At 41.9% G+C, this 17357-nt stretch overlaps 1 protein-coding gene across 14 annotated transcripts in view; it reads right to left on the bottom strand.

Annotated features, from left to right (window-relative positions):
• IPO11 (importin 11) overlaps positions 1–17357 on the bottom strand; it is a 217158-nt gene that overhangs the window by 184617 nt on the left and 15184 nt on the right. For 11 of the 14 annotated variants that reach the window (XR_016220816.1, XR_016220815.1, XM_051853725.3 and 8 more), the window contains 2 exons: positions 7374–7517; positions 2759–2859 (listed from right to left, as the gene is read on the bottom strand). Coding sequence is in view for 12 of the 14 variants with exons in the window: in XM_089313229.1 (XP_089169355.1) it covers positions 2759–2859; positions 7374–7517 (245 nt within the window). In the remaining 2 variants the exon portion in view is untranslated. Of the gene's footprint in view, positions 1–2758; positions 2860–7373; positions 7518–12266; positions 12448–17357 lie in introns of all 14 variants that reach the window. The other 3 variants (XM_089313232.1, XM_089313230.1, XM_089313231.1) reach the window with 2 other exon arrangements.

Below are 17357 nucleotides of genomic sequence, written 5' to 3'. Positions count from 1 at the left end.
CTTAAAAAAAATAAATAAATAAGGATGTACTTTTCTCGGAAGCGAGGAGAGAACTTCCACTTTGCTTATGGCCTTATATAAATACTGACAGAGACTATAAATTCAAAGAAGCCTCAGGTGATCACTGACATCATACATAAGAGTGTTAATTGTTAAATTAACGACAGGAGTCACTGTGCACTTCCCATGCAGGACCTCTGTCCTCAATTAGTTGTATTATGAGAATTAACTATAAAAGTTGTTGCTAAACAGTTTGTCTGTGTGTGTGTGCTTGTGTGCAAATTGTTGAAATCTTTACTTAGTATCGAGTCAGTCTTCTGTGTATAAAGTTAATTGAAAATGAATCTTAATGGAGAATGAGATTGGGAATAGGACAGGGAGGAGGAGGAGGTGGGGTGGGAGTGGGGGTGAGAGGGTAAATATGGTGGTAAGAATCACTATATTTCTTAAGCTGTACTTACGAAATCTGTACTCATTAAATAAAAGGTTTCTTTCAGGGAAAAAAATAAATACAAGGAGAAAAGCAGGTGTATTTAAAAAAACAATAACGATTAGCTACCAAGAGATATATATAAATATATACATGTTAAAGAAACAAGTCACTAATATAAAGAAAACGCATGCCTTTCACAATTTAGCAAGTTAACATTCTACCTTTGATTTTATGCATGTTATCATTAGACAAATCCATTTCAAGGAGAAACTATACAGAATCTAATTATTTAGCACACAGTTAAACTGTATCTTACATAATAATGATGGAAGCTTAAGTTAGCTAATTCACATCCTATGAAAACAATGGTAAAGCAAGAACTATGTAAGTTAAAATTTAAGTAAGAACCAAGAAGATTTTTAAGTATCTCAAACATAAATTAAATTCCATTAGTAACCTGCCATCCATACTTCCTTTCTAAGTACATTCACCTTCTTTCCAGCTTTTAACACCATATATACTAAAAGAGAAAGCTCAGTATCTGAGATTTAACTACCTAATATGACGATTTATCCATTAATTATTCAAATTTAAACTATATTCCAGCTTATAACTCTTTATTTAAAAGCATAATCTGGGGCCGGCACTGTGGCAAAGCAGGTAAAGCCACAGCCTGCAGTGCAGGTTTGGGTCCTAGTTGCACCACTTCCAATCCAGCTTTCTGTTATGGCCTGGGAAAGCAGTAGAAGACGGCCCAAGTCCTTGGGGCCCTGCATCCACATGGGAAACCCGTAAGAAGCTCCTGACTCCCGGCCCCTGGCTCTCGGCTTCGGATCGACCCAGCTCTGGCCACTGCAACCATTTGGGGAGTGATGGAAGACTCACACACACACACACACACACACACACTCTCACTCTCTCTCTCTCTCTCTCTCTCTCTCTCAGTGGATGGAAGACCTCTCTCTCTCTCTCTCTCTGCCTCTCATTCTCTCTCTATGTAACTCTTTCAAATAAATAAATCTTTTAAAAAAGTATAATTTAAAACATTTAATTAAAATAATAACAATTTTTAGAGTATTTTAAGAGCCCACAACTGCTGAGGCTTGGGAAAAGTTAAAGCCAGGAGTCAGGAACTTAATCCAGATTTCCCTTCATAATAATTTACTCTTCCTTCAAAAATCATTTATAACTATATTTTTCATGTAATTAGTAAAATGAAATGAACTTTAAGAAACATGGAATTGATCAGAGCAGTGGAAAATTTGTACTGCGTACTGCTGGACAATTTCTTACAATTCAATAATGTACAATTTCTCATCACTAACTACTTCATTTCTGCCAAAATTATCAATAATTCTACAAATAAAATGAGAAGGGCTTGCTTTGTACTAAAGTACCCTAAATGTAGCTTTGAAATATGCTAGTTGTTTCCACTATTAATCAAAGACATCTTTTACAAACACTGTACAGTACTCTCTCAAGATTTTTTTTTTGAAGCTTTATGAATGTAAGAACTCGCAGAACCACAGTGCCATCTTCTGGGGAACAAAGATTATGTTACTTCTCTGGCAAAGTTCACTATTCAAATTCCAGGATCTTATCTACCCTGTCATCAATTATGTAACATGTAATTAACTATTATTATACTATGAGAAAATTGCACAACATGTATGTGTGTGTGTGTATGTGTGTGTGTGTGTGTATATATATATATATATATATATATCTTTTGGTAGCTAATAACTGCAAAGCAGTTACTACCAAATCTAATGAGATTACAAATGCATACAAACTACTCCACCAAAGAGGCATGAATGCAGAAGGCTCAGGAATTATAACCCAGCTCATTCAGAAATGACCTGGGATTTCCTTTTCCATGGCTTTTTTCAAAATATTAACCATATACTTGTTCTAAACTAAAGGAAAAAAGGCCTTCTATTTCAATATTACTCATTCACTCATCAAGACCCTTCCAACAGGCAACAAAAGACATACAAATACACACACATACAACACATACACACACACACATACACATACACACCATGGAGAAAAACAATACAGCTGTTGATTGGTAATTAACTATATAATTTTTTTTATTTTGTTTTTCTTTCTAAACATCAAATGCTGTGCAGATTCCCCACGAAATTCTATGTCATCCTTGCACAAGCACCATACTACAGCACTTTCCCTGTATTGTTTCAAGAAATGCACGTATGTGCTGCCAAAGTAAGCAGTAACATATTCTTTTATATTAACAGGTACATTTCCATCTTGCATTTCAAAAGGGTTACGGGGGGGGGGGGGGGGCACAAAAGAACTTACTGAGGTGCTACACGTCTCCAGTAGCGATCGATTCCATGTTTAAAATACAGAACAGCAAGCCACCTAACATTTATATCCAGAGTGTGGTTTGTAAAAATATGCTGTAAATAAAATATACAGTATTAGAATCAAAACACAGTAAGTTAAAAGTATAATTAGTACTTACCTATAAAAATGTATAGATATTTTAGTTAAATGTTTTTGTTTAAATTTTACTAATATGTCACATTCTTACTTTCTAAATTATGTATATAGTTCTACAATTCAAATAAGAAAGCGTACCTGCTCAGTAGTCTATTAATTGTTTAAGCTGTGCTGTAATGGACAATGGGAGTGAGATTCATTACACTATCCTACTTTTAGTTATTTCTGAAAATTTCTCCAGTCAAAAAGTAAACTTGGAAACAAGCAAACTTGACTTTATTTCAAATGAAAATCATCTTTATCAATATACAAAACAAACACATTATAAATTTCTATTTTTTTAAAAGTTGGTTTTATTTATTTGAAAGGCAGACTGAGAGAGGAAGAGAGAGGTCTTCCATCCACTAGTTAACTCCCCAACTGGCTACAACAGCCAGGGCTGGGCCAGGTTGAAGCCAGGAGCCAGGAACTTCTTCCTGGTCTCCCACATGGGTGCAGGGGCCCAAGCACTTGGGCCTTCTTCCACTGCCTTCCCAAGCACATTACCAGGGAGCTGGATCAGAAGTGGAGCAGCTGGGACTCAAAACGGCACCCATCTGGGATGCTGAGGCTGCAAGCAGCAGCTTAACCTGCTACGCCACAATGCTCGGTCCCATACCATAAATTTAAAAAGCAGACTCACCATGGGGTACACAAAGATGTTAAAGGAAGTAGAGCCCCTAGGTTACACATGCTATAAAATATAAAGGTCTTCAAAAAGTTCATGGAAAAATTGAATTAAAAGCTGTTTATTTTGATTTAAAAATTTTTGACATCCACACATAGTTGTTTCATAATAACCCCTTTTACATGAATTTCTTAAAGACCCCTTACAAACACTATTGTCCGTATCAAAACAAATATGCTTACAAACAAGTTTGACAGCAGAACATTTTTGGGTGATAAAAAACCAGATGGAGGACAGCACAGTGGCACCTAGTATATTAAAGGCCTGGCCTGCAGTGCTGGCATCCCTTATGGGCACCAGCTCGAGTCCCAGCTGCTCCACTTCCGATCCAGCTCACTGCTAATGCACCTGGGAAGGCAGCAGAGGATGGCCCAAATCTTTGGGTCTCTGCACCCACGTGGGAGATCTGTAGGAAGCTCCTAGCTCCTGGCTTCAGCTCAGCTCAGCTCCACCGTTGCAGCAGTTGGGGAGTGAACCAGCAGATGGAAGACCACTCTCTCTCTCTCTGTCTCTACCTCTGTAACTCTTTCAAATAAATAAAAATAAATCTTAAGAAAAAAACAGGTGGAATATGAATAAAAATTTCAACTCAGAACTGACCATTATTCAAACCTATTCACTGTTACTCCCAACAGTAACAGTATTCCATATAGCCCCCATCTTGCACAGTAAGATACCATAAAAATAACTGTACAAGCTAAATTGCAAAAATCTTAATAATCAAGGGGAAAATTACTTTTGCTTCATACCTTTAAAAATTTTAGTCCAAACATGAAAACAATCCTACTGTCAAGCTTAAACATACAGGAGAATGAAAATAGTAAAACTAATATTTTGTAATTTAAAACATTACAAATATTGAGAATGTGTTTTATTTATTTGTAAGAAAATCTTTTTTTTTGTGTGTGTGTGTGACAGGCAGAGTGGACAGTGAGAGAGAGAGACAGAGAGAAAGGTCTTCCTTTGCTGTTGGTTCACACTCCAATGGCCGCCACGGCCGGCGCACTGCGCTGATCCGATGGCAGGAGCCAGGTGCTTCTCCTGGTCTCCCATGGGGTGCAGGGCCCAAGCACCTGGGCCATCCTCCACTGCACTCCCTGGCCACAGCAGAGAGCTGGCCTGGAAGAGGGGCAACCGGGACAGAATCCAGCGCCCCGACCGGGACTAGAAACCGGTGTGCCGGCGCCGCTAGGTGGAGGATTAGCCTAGTGAGCCGCGGCGCCGGCCATTTGTAAGAAAATCTTACCTAGAAGAGCTGATGCTTATGACAAACATAGGAACGTGTTAGGTACTCAGTAAATACTGCCTGAAACTGCACTAAAGCTCAGACCAGAAACAACTCAAATCCTCAAAGATGATAAAAAAAAAAAAAACCAACCCTAGGTGGGAAATATGTTCCCGGGTATGGAAAAATATTTACGTGTTAAGTATTAAAAACAGATTAAGTATAACAAAATCTCTTTTTGAGATAAGCACGTATATACATACAAAAATGATTGCATTAAGAGTTGTGTAACTTTCACTTCTTCCTTAAGACTCCTGGCAACTGAGTCAGAGCCCCCTTTTCTGGGTCTCCATTGTAAAAAAAAATAATGCACTTCTTTTACCATTAGTCACCTTCAACTTTGATACAAGTCTACTTTCAGCACTAAACTGGAGTCTGCTCTTGCAGAAACCTCCTAAATATCTGCTGAGCAAACGGTGAATGAATAGGAATACGGAGGAAGCTGGCGGGTCTCTCCCTCAGTCTGCCTCAGTTACACCAGAGAAACCAAGCCACGATGCAGTTGTCAACCCAAATACTCCATAAGAACTGCACATAGCAACAGGACTGCAACAGAAACCTGAGATTGGGTATACAAATTTAGGAGTCTCCAGATTAAAATGGACAGCCAGGGCTAAAATAAATGAGATGCACGGGTAGGTGTTTGGCCTGGTGGTTCGCTTGAGAAGCCTGCATCCCCTACTGGAGTCCCTGCATTCAAGTCCAAGATCCACTTCTGAGTTCAGCTTCCTGCTAACGCATACGCTGAGGAGCAGCAGGTGATGGCTCAAACTTGGATCCCTACCACCCATGCAGGAAACACAGGCAGAGTTTATGACTTTTGGTTCCAGCCTGACCCATCCCTACCCATGACAGGCACTTGTGTAGGCCGTCCATATCTCTTTGATTTCTTTTTTTAAATTTATTTATTTGCATGATTCTAAACATTTAATTTCTAAACATTTAAATTCCTTGCAGTCATAACTAGCATCTTCTTAAATTTAACAAATCACTTTTTAGCCAAAAACACTATATATGTGTGTGTGTATGTGTGTGTGTTTGTGTTATATATGGCAATTGCTATAGGTTATTTTGTATTACAAAATACAGTAAACATAGGGCCGGCACTGTGGCGTAGTGGGTAAAGCCACTGCCTGCCATGCCAGCATCCCATATGGGTGGTGGTTCGAGTCCCGGCTGCTCCACTTCCAATCCAGCTCTCTGCTATGGCCTGGGAAAGCACTAGAAGATGGCCTAAGTCCTTGGGACCCTGCACCCATGTGGGAGACCTGAAAGAAGCTCCTGGTTCCTGGCTTCGGATCAGCACAGCTCCATCCATTGCAGCCAGTTGAGGAATGAATCAGCAGTTGGAAGACACCCCCCCCTCTCTGTCTCTACTTCTTTCTCTGTGTAACTGACTTTCAAAAAATTAGTAAATCTTTAAAAAAAAATACAGTAAACAATTTTGTTCTGAATTGTTACCCAGTCACAAACACTAGCTTAGTTTCTGACCCAACTGGCAGGCTCATTGCCTTGACCAGAAACTAAAACTCAAACACTAATCAGAGTTATCAATTTTTCAGAAGAATAGGAAAGGCCCTCAACACAAAAAGACTTCTTTCAGGCCAGGATTATGGCTCATGGGATTAAGTCGCCACCTGCAATGCAGACATCCCATATGGGTGCCAGTTTCAGTCCCATCTGCTTCATTTCTGATTCAATTCTCTACTAATGCACCTGGGAAAGCAGTGGGAGACCCTGGTAGAGTCCCAGGCTCCCAGCTTCGGCCTGGCCCGGCCTTAACCATTGTGGTCATGTGGAGAATGAATCAGTGGAGGGAGGATCTCTGTCTTTCCCTTTCTCTCTGTAACTGTGCCTTTCAAACAATTAAATCTTCAAATAAAAGACTTTTTTCACTCTAGCACTAAGAAAATAATGTTGATTAACCAAAATATTGAAACTCCAAGAAAAGTTTTGTTAAAGCAGACATTGTTATGATACTATTTCCCATAACACCCAGGAAAAGATCAGATGTGTCAAGAAAATGAAATTAAGTGAAAAATTAAAACATTCTTAAGTGAAATACACTAAGTATGCTATACTTCACTCTGACACTGTCATGCATGGATCTAAACATTTCCGGCCATATAAACTAATCAGAGTAGGCTGAAGACAAAATATTCGAGGGTACTACCTGTAGTTCTGATGTCAACATTCAAGTGCTAAAATTGAAAACTGTCAATATTGCCCTCTCAGCAGATACCACAAGTAACCTGCTAGATTATTTAAACTTCTACCAGCAAATATTTTTAAACATCCTGAAACGGCTATCCCTTAATTTAGGGATATTAATTTATATGAAAAGGAAAGTGGTAGTGCCAGCCAGACATTAAAGTCAACCACAAATAAAACCACTTTTTTTAAATTAAAATGTCTTATTTTATTAAAAATAAAAGTAAACTTATTATAGAACAACTTACCAGCAACACTGAATAGAAACCTGGCTGTGTCTCCCACTGTTTCAACTGCTCCTCAGCTGGTTTTAACACAGCAGTATCCTGACTGGTGGCCTGTGTTAAGACCTGAAGAACAACAGTGCTGGCACTATTAAGATCCATGGAAACCTGGCAAGGAGAAGTTAATGTACTTGAATACACATTTCACATAGTAAAACATTGACAGTAACATAATTGGAGGACAAAATACTTCATTCTTAAGATTTTATTTATTTATTTGAAAGTCAGAAATACAGAGGGAGAAGGAGAAGGAGAGAAGAGAAATCTTCCATCCACTGGTTTACTCCCCAAATGGCTGCAACAGCCAGCATTGGACCAGGCCGAATCCAGGGGCCAGTTCATCCGGTCTCCCAAGAGGGTGGCCAGGAAGCAAACACTGGGGCCATCTTCCAGCTTTTCCCAGGCTATTAGCAGGGAACTGGAACAGAAGTGAAGCAGTCAGGACTCAAACCAGTGCCCATATGGGATGCCAGGAGTGTTACAAGCAGTGGTCTCCACTATGCCACAATGCCAACCTCACTCCTGTATTTTTTATGTACATTCTTTATTAATATAAAGATAACAAATTTAATGTAGTCCATGGATACAATTCCAAGAATATGATATTTCCCTTCCTTCCTTTATGAGAGGATATATTTTTAATTTATTTTATAATCAAAAGCTTAATATTCCATTAAATAAATAGTTCAACAAAATGAAAGTAAAAAGACCACTATTCAGCAGGAATAGAGACAAGGGCTATAAGCAAATCAAAAGATGTCAATTTCACTCATATACAGTAATTTTTTTTATATTCTGTATAAGTACCTCAACTCACAGAAAAATCCTTATCTTCTCTATCATTTTAGTGTATGTGCTGCCAAAGCCAAGCACAAGTTACTCCTATACTTTAATCATTCACCTTCACCTTCATGTTTCTGCCTGACTTCCATATACTATCCAAATTCTTACTTATAATTCAAATCACTTTCACTTATTTCAATTTATTCGTAAAGAAAACTGTCTTTCACTGTTTCACAAACAGAAGACAAGAGGAAATTAGGATTAGGAGTACATAAAACCCAAACTTCTTAAATCCTGATTAAACACCCTTGCTGCCCAAGATTCTGAGCATAACTGTCTTCTGTTTTAAAAATGGGGTGGGCAATTGGCCTCCAGTTACCAGGCCACTCGGACATCCATATTCTGTATCGAGTGCTCTGGTTCAAGTTCTGGCTGTCCTCCAGATTCCAGCTTCTTGCTAATGTGCATCCTGTCGCTCCCCCTCTTCATGGAGGAACGACACTAAACCCTGCCTAGGCTTCATATCCGAGTCACGGCACCATTATGTCGCTCCCCCTCTTCGTGGAGGAACGACACAGGACCCTGCGCTGTTCTTTCGTCTGCTCGGCCCTCCCCGGGTTTGCTGCTGGTTCTTCCCGGGTTGGCTACTATCCCTTCCACCTCCGTGGAAGGGCAGTTCCCCCTGGCCACATTCCCCACTTCCGCAGGGGAGCGGCACACCGCCGGCCGGCTCTCTCGGGGGCTGCACAGGTGTTCCTTCGGATGTTCCCCTTAGATGTTCCTGGTGCATGCCGTCTCTCTCCTCCTTTATAGTCCTCCTCTGCCAATCCCAACTCTGCTACCCACACGCCGAGTACACTGCTCTCCTCCAATCAGGAGCAGGTCCTACAGTTTATTGGTTGAACTGGAGGCAGCTGTGTAGAAGCTGTTTCCCTTCTCAGCGCCATATTGTGGGAGAGCAGATGCATAGAATAAGTCTTAATTCCAGTAACTCAGTCCAGTCCGGGTTGCTCCCCACACATCCTGGGAGACAGCAGGCGATGGCTCAACTACTTGGATCCCTGTAACCCATATGAGATACCCAGATGGAGCTATGGGCTCCTGGCTTCAACCTGGCTCAGCCCTGGCTCTTGCAGGCATTTGGGGAGCAAAAAAGTAGATGAAAGAACTCTTGCTCTCTCTTTCTCTGCCTCTCAAAAAAATTATTTAAAGGTAGTATGTTTCTCTCTCTAGCTGAAATGTAATGTATGCTGGGAGCTGGCACTGTGGTTCAATAGGCTAAGCCTCTGCCTGCAGCACCAGTATAACCTATGGGCGCTGGTTCATGTCCTGGCTGCTCCTCTTCTGATCCAGCTCTCTGATATGGCCTGGGAAAGCAGTAGAAGGCGGCCCAAGGGCTTTAGCCCCTGCAACCATGTGGGAGACCTGAAGTAAGCGCCTGGCTTCAGATCAGCTCAGCTGGGCCATTGCAGATGTTCAGGGAGTGAACCAACAGATGGAAGACCTTTCTGTCTCTCTAACTCTCAAATAAATAACTCTACCATTCAAATAAATAAATAAATCTATTTTTTTAAATGTATGCTATAAAAGCAAGTCATGGATGTCATTTTACATTTTCTAGTAGCCAGTTAGGTAGTAAAAAGAAACAGAAGACAATTATGCTATATTTAACTTTTTAAAAGATTTACTGGGGCCTATGCTGTGGTAATAGGAGGCTAAGCCTCCACCTGCAGCATCAGCATCCCATATGGACACTGGTTCATGTCCCAGCTGCTACTCTTCTGATACAATTTTCTGTCTATGGCCTGGGAAGGCAGTGGAAGATGGCCCAAGCACTATGGCCCCTCAGCCATATGAGAGACCTGGAAGAAGCCCCTGACTCCTGGCTTCAGATCAGCCAAGCTCGGCCATTGTGACCACCTGAGGAGTGAACCAGAGGATGGATGACCTTTCTCTCTGCCTCCCAAATAAAAATCAGAGAGAGAGAGAGAGAGAGAGAGTGTGAGAGAGAGAGAGAGAGAGAGAGAGACCCTCAATTTGTTTTTTAAAAAAAAAAAGATTATTTATTTATTTGAAAGTCAGAGTTTCAGAGAGAGAGAGAGATATCTTCATCCATTGGTTCACTCTTGCAACAGCTGAGACTGGGTCAGGCTAAAGCTAGGAGCCAGGAGCTCCCAGGTGAGTAGCAGGGGACCAAATACTAGGGCCATCTTCCACTGCTACTCCCAAGGCATTGGCAGGGAGCTGGATCAGAGGTGGAACAGTTGGGACACAACCAGTGCCCACACGGGATGTCAGTGTTGTAGGCAAAAGCTTTACCCACCATATAACAATGCCAGCCTAATATATTTAATATTTCCAAAATGTTAACATTTTAACATGCAATCAACACTTTTAAAATACTAAGAGATATTTTCCATATGTTTTTATATTAAAACTCCAAAATCCTGTGTCCAGTTTACACTTAGAGCATATCTCATTTCAGAAACCACTGTGGCAGTGGCTGCCACATGTCTAGAGGAGCCCTCCTCAGGGCCGGCGCTATGGCACAGCGGTTTAACACCCTGGCCTGAAGCGCTGGCATCCCATGTGGGTGCCGTTTCTAGTCCCGGCTGCTCCTCTTCCGATCCAGCTCTCTGCTGTGGCCTGGAAAAGCAGTAAAGATGGCCCAAGTCCTTGGGCCCCTGCACCCACATGGGGAACTCACAAGAAGCTCCTGGCTTCAGATTGGCGCAGCTGTGGCCATTGCGGCCATCTGGGGAGTGAACCAGTGGATGGAAGACCTCTCTGTAACTCTGTCTTTCAAATAAATAAAATAAATCTTTTTTTAAAAGAAAAGAAAAGAAAAGCCCTCCTTACCAGCACCACCTGGAATCCTCATAAAAACAAACTTTGAATCCTCTCTTCAAACCCATCCATGAGAACAGGGGCAGGAAGTGAGGGGCACTGGGGCAAAATCTGCGCTTTGGTAAGTTCTCTAGGTCAAGTGTTTAACTGCCGAAGTTTAAGACATGCAACGTTAACAGATCTAAAACTATCATATGTGAAAGTCCCGGTCAACTGCTAGTGTGGTCGATGACAAATTTTACATGCCTCTAAAAGGAGGATCAGCCAACACCGATTTGCAGTTGAACTGTTCTAACAAGGAAATCATTCAGGGCATAAACAGCAAAAAAATATTGATTCTCTCCCAATCAGTGCAAATACAGCCAGCTAAAATAAAAAGTTAAAAATTAAAAAAAAAAAAAAACACTAATATCCAAACATGTGTTATATAACCAGATTGTGCTAAGTGCTTCATTTAGCTATTCCAAATAAGAATCCTATTGTGAGGGACTAGTGCTGTGGCGTAGCAGGTAAAGCCATCACCTGTAGTGCCAGCATCCCATATGGGCGCCAGTTCGAGTCCCAGCTGCTCTACTTCCAATCCAGCTGTCTGGTATGGTCTGGGAATGCAGTAGAAGACAGACCAAGTCCTTGGGCCCCAGCACCCACGTGGGAGACCTGGAAGAAGCTCCTGACTCCTGGCTTCTGACTGTTGCAGCTCCGCCGTTGCAGCCAACTGGGGAGTGAACCAGCGGATGGAAGATCGCTCTCTCTCTCTCCCTCTTCCCCTCCTCTCTCTGTGTAACTATGACTTTCAAGTAAATAAATAAATCTTTTCTTTTTTATTTGACAGACAGAGTTAGACAATGAGAGAGACAGAGAGAAAGGTCTTCCTTCCATTGGTTCACCCCCCAAATGGCCTCTACAGCCAGAACTGCACCAATCCGAAGCCAGGAGCCAGGTGCCTCTTCTTTGTCTCCTATGTGGGTGCAGGGGCCCAAGCACTTGAGCAATCCTCCACTGCCTTCCCGGGCCACAGCAGAGAGCTGGACTGGAAGAGGAGCAACCAGGACTAAAACCCAGCGCCCATATGGGATGCCGGTGCCACAGGTGGAGGATTAACCAAGTGAGCCTGCCCCAATAAATAAATCTTAAAAGAAAAAAAAGCCTTTAAAAAAAAAAGAATCCGGTTGTGGCAGGCACTATTATCCCCATTTAAGTAGAAAATTCAACCAACATATCCTTCACCTTGCTAACAAGTAGTGGAGCTTGAACTTGAAGACCAAAGCAGGCTGTTCCACTTCCGATCCAGCTCTCTGCTATACCCTGGGAAAGCAGTGGAAGATGGTCCCCTGCAACCAGATGGGAAACCCAGAAGAAGTTCCAGTCCTTGGCTTCTGATCGGCCCAGCTCCGGCCGTTGCAGCCATCTGGGGAGTAAATCAGCGGATGGAAGACTTCTCTCACAGCCGGAGCTGCAACTCACTAGGCTAATCCTCCGCCTGCACCTGCGGCGCCGGCACCCCAGGTTCTAGTCCCAGTTGGGGCACCAGATTCTGTCCCAGTTGCTCCTCTTCCAGTCCAGCTCTCTGCTGTGGCCCGGGAAGGCAGTGGAGGATGGCCCAAGTGCTTGGGCCCTGTACCCACATGGGAGACCAGGAGGAAGCACCTGGCTCCTGGCTTCAGATCAGCGCAGTGCGCCAGCCGCAACACTGGCTGTAGCGGCCGCTTGTAGGGGGGTGAACCAAAAGAAAAAGACCTTTCTCTCTGTCTCTCTCTCTCTGTCTCTTTCTGTCTAACTCTCCCTGTCCAAAAATAAAAAATAAAAAAGGGAAGACTTCTCTCTCTCTCTTTGTCTCTCCTTCTCTCTGTGTATAACTCTGACTTTCAAATAAATAAATAAATCTTAAAAAAAATAAAAGACCCAAGATGAAATCTGTTACAATTGAGTTAAATCTTGGCATATGCAGCAGCCATCTTGTTCTATCATTTGACATTACCTCTTAATAAATAATGATATAAATATTTATAATATAATACTATAATTACATTATTAATGTTAGAATATTATAATATTTATAAAATACCTGTTTAAATATCTGCTGAATAAAGGAGGATAATCAGTAAAGTACTTCAAACCGACTGACTGCAACTGAATGTGTTACTTCAGATTGGATGTTCCAGAAAAAATTCTCTGAAGTGATATTTCTAGGACAAGTCACGCAAAAGTCTGAAGGCAAAGTTCTAGACAAGGAAAACAGCTTTTTATAAAAGGCTTTATGATTAGAAATGGATTCCAGAAAGGCGGTATGACTTAGAGGAATGGGCAAAGTAGAACAAGATGAAGTACAGAAATAGCAAGAATAGATCATTTAGGAATTGAAGGGCAAAATAAAGTATCTGGACTTTTTTATAGAGATGTGGAAAAAGTCCTAGGGTAGGAAGAATATATTAATATATGCACACAAATAGAGTGGCTGAATCCCAACCAACCCTTACTGCCCCCCCACCACTACCACCCAAATGAAAAAAAAAAAAAAAAAAAAACAAGAAAAAAAGCCACACTCTGTTTTGGACTACTACTTATAAAATAATCAAACCCCATGGCAATTTTCCCCAAGAGGAAAGACTGCAAAGAGCTAACATATACCCACATTTCTTCTCTCTGAACCCTTACAGCAAAGCAACCCTTAAGGCTACATACTATTATCTTCGTGTCCCATTTACCTGCTCCATCCACCTGTTGTTATAAAGGAAGCTACCAGAGTTTCCATTTCTCACCTCCCTTCTGCAGCACCCTGTGCCATTCAGGTCCTCTTCATTTCCCTCATGTTTCATGTTCCCTCCCCCTCTTGATTTTATCCTTGCTCCCAAAAAATTGATACAGTCTGGGAGGAAAAGTACAGTTTATACATTTTGGAGCACCAATTTTGTGGCAGGCACTACAACAGATGTTAAGACAATAAACGTCAAAAGAGTTCCTGTTATGTACTCAATTTCTGCAGGTTACTGGGGTAGAAGGCAGGGAGTAGTATTCTTAACTTGTGGAAAATAAGTTTATAGCATGCCAATTAGAACTCAGAGTGCATTTCTCCCACAGAAACAATATGAGTGGCTCATCTAAGGATAAAAATTCAAAGTCCAAATTTACCTTCAGTTAGGAACACATGATTTTTCATTGAAAGAAACTAACAAGAGAAAACACAGCACATCTGGCTGCCACCAAAAGACAGGCTCTCCAGATCCACAGTGACTTTCATTTCAGCCATGACAATTTTTTTAGACTACTGCACTGTTTGTCCCTAGTTTTAGAGTACTGCACAGAAAGAATAACCTCATCAAGTCAATGACACGAAAGCAGTAGGTGGACTGATTTAGAAAAAGAGGTACACAACTATAGTAAAGGTTGAAGAGGACTTAAAAATCAAAATAGTTCCCGCAGTGAAATTATTCAGGGAAGGATCACAGTGCTAAACCATTAAGGGAAAGGACAGTTGTTGGGGAGTGGAATGTTCCAGTGTGCCCAAGTATAATCCCTGAGATTACATGCTAATACTGTATAAGGAAGAAACCAAGAATTCTTTAGCATGAAGGAATCTATCAGTCACTAGTTTAACCACAAGAGCAAAATTTGTATCAACAACACCACAATTTTCTGGCACTGTGGCCCAGTGGGATAAACCACAGCCAGGGATACAGGCATCCCATACAGGAGTATCAGTCTGAGTCCAGGATACTCTATTTCCAATCCAGCGTCTTACTGATGCACCTGGGAAGCAGCAGACATTTGGCTCAACTACTTGAGTTCCTGCCACCCACACAGGAGATCTAGATGGAGTTCCTGGCTCCTGGCTTCAGCCTGACCCAGCACCAGCTGATGGTGGCCATTTGGGGAATGAAACAGTAGATGGAAGATGTCTCTCTCGGTGTGTCTTCCAAATAAACACATGAATCTACACATACATACACACACACACACACACGACCTTACATGCCTTCTGATGGGAGGTAATAAGTCTAAATCTCACCCTCAAAACACCAAAAATGCTCTACCTTAATCTAATTAAATTCTTTCCCTGACCTCTGATCTAAAAGAAACAGAGGAGAAAAAAACACGTTCAGAAAGGTGGCATGAGAGCTCCACATACTCCTCTCATTGAAACAATACTAACTGTTGAAAATTATAAAAAGTGACCAAAGTGTCTAGAAGGTAACTTAAGGGCAAACAGAAAACAGCCATGCAAGACATACTACTAAATCTTGATAAAAACAGCAGGAATCTGTGTATTTGAGCCATAAACCCAGTCCTAAGCCACAGTGTGACTCCAGAAAGGTTAGGGTCAAGAACACAGGGTTCTCTGGGCCGGCACTATGGCATAGCAGTTAAAGCCGCCTGCTTGCAGTGTTGGCATCCCAAATGGGCACCAGTTTGAGTCCCAGCTGCTCCACTTTCAATCCAGCTCTCTGCTATGGCCTGGGAAAGCAGTAGAAGATGACCCAAGTCCTTGAGTCCCTGAATCTACACGGGAGACCAGGAAGGAGCCAGGGACTCTGGTGTCAGCCTAGCACAGACCTGGAAGAAGCTCCAGGCTCCTCTGGCTTCACATCGGCCCAGCTCTGGCTGTTGTGGCCACTCGGGGAGTGAACCAGTGAATGGAAGACCTCTCTCTCTGCCTCTGCCCCTGTAACTCCGCCTTTCAAATTGAATAATTCTAAAAAAAAATAATAGTAATAATAATAAAACCACTTTTAAACTCTTAGAAGAAAATCTAGGAGTAAATCTTCATTGACTTTGAATTAAGCAAGATTTCTCAAATATAATTCCAAAAGTAAACGTGATTAAAGATGAAAAAAAAAAAGCATGAATTCATCAAATTAAAAATTTCTTCAAATTGGGGCTGGCACTGTGAAGCAGTAGGCTAAGCCTCCATCTGAGGCACCAAATCGCCTATGGACACCAGTTTGTGTCCCAGCTGCTCCTCTTCCAATCCAGCTCTCTTCTTATATAGAAAAGCAGTAGAAGATGACCCAAGCAGTTGGGCCCTTGCACCCATGTAGGAGACCTGGAAGAAGCTCCTGGCTTTGGATCGGTTCAGTTCCGGCAGTTGAGGCCACTGGGGAGTGAACCAAAGGATGGAAGACCTTTCTCTCTGTCTCTCCCTCTGTCTATAACTCTACCTTTCAAATAAATATATAAAAATATTTTTTAAAGTCATCAAATTCTACCATCATAAAAGTAAAAAAAAAAAAAAAAAAAACAAGAGAATGAGAGGAAATATTTGGCAAATCACATATCTGATAAGGGAATGGTATTCAGAATATAAAAAAATTGCCGGCGCCGTGGCTCACTAGGCTAATCCTCCGCCTAGCGGCGCCGGCACACCGGGTTCTAGTCCCGGTCAGGGCGCCGGATTCTGTCCCGGTTGCCCCTCTTCCAGGCCAGCTCTCTGCTGTGGCCAGGGAGTGCAGTGGAGGATGGCCCAGGTGCTTGGGCCCATGGGAGACCAGGAAAAGCACCTGGCTCCTGGCTCCTGCCATCGGATCAGTGCAGTGCGCCGGCCGCAGCGCGCCGGCCGCGGCGGCCATTGGAGGGTGAACCAACGGCAAAGGAAGACCTTTCTCTCTGTCTCTCTCTCTCACTGTTCACTCTGCCTGTCAAAAAATAAAAAAAAATAAAAAAAATAAATTGCATAAACCAAAAATATAAACATAAATAGTCCAGTTTTTAAAAAGACAAAGGATTTGAATAGTTAGATAAAAAAAATGTAGAAATGGTCACTAGGAAAAGATGCTCAACATCTTTAACATGGCTATAATCAGCCATAAGGGGCCAGCATTCTGGCCTAACAGATTGAGCTGCTACTTGCAAGGCCGGCATCCCATATGGGAGTGCTGGCTTGAGTCCCTGCTGCTCCACTTCCAACCCAGCTCCCTGCTAACGTAGTGGCAAATGGCCCAAGTGCTTGGGCCCCTGTACCCTCATAGGAGACCAGGAAGGAGTATAGGACTCCTGATGTCAGCCTGGCACAGAACTGCTGTTGCGGCTGTTTAAGGAGTAAACCAGCAGATGAAAATCTCTTTCTCTGTCTCTCCCTCTCCCTCTCTCTCTAACTCAGCCTTTCAAATAAACAAAGTAAATCTTTTAAAAAAGAAAGTGACAATAAGAGGAATCAGTGAAAAGGAAAAGCTGGAAACCATTATGCATTACTGGTGGGAATGTAAAATGGTACAGCCATTTTGGAAAAGTCTGACTTCCACAAAATTAGACAAAGATACCATACTACTCAGCAATTCCTCCTCTAGGTATAGATCTAAGAGAAATTTGTACACATATGTTCAC

The sequence above is a fragment of the Oryctolagus cuniculus genome, chromosome 14, assembly GCF_051225735.1.
Source record: "Oryctolagus cuniculus isolate XC-2025 breed Fujian yellow rabbit chromosome 14, ASM5122573v1, whole genome shotgun sequence".
NCBI lineage: Eukaryota > Metazoa > Chordata > Mammalia > Lagomorpha > Leporidae > Oryctolagus > Oryctolagus cuniculus.
This window is presented reverse-complemented; position numbering and strand designations above follow the sequence as displayed.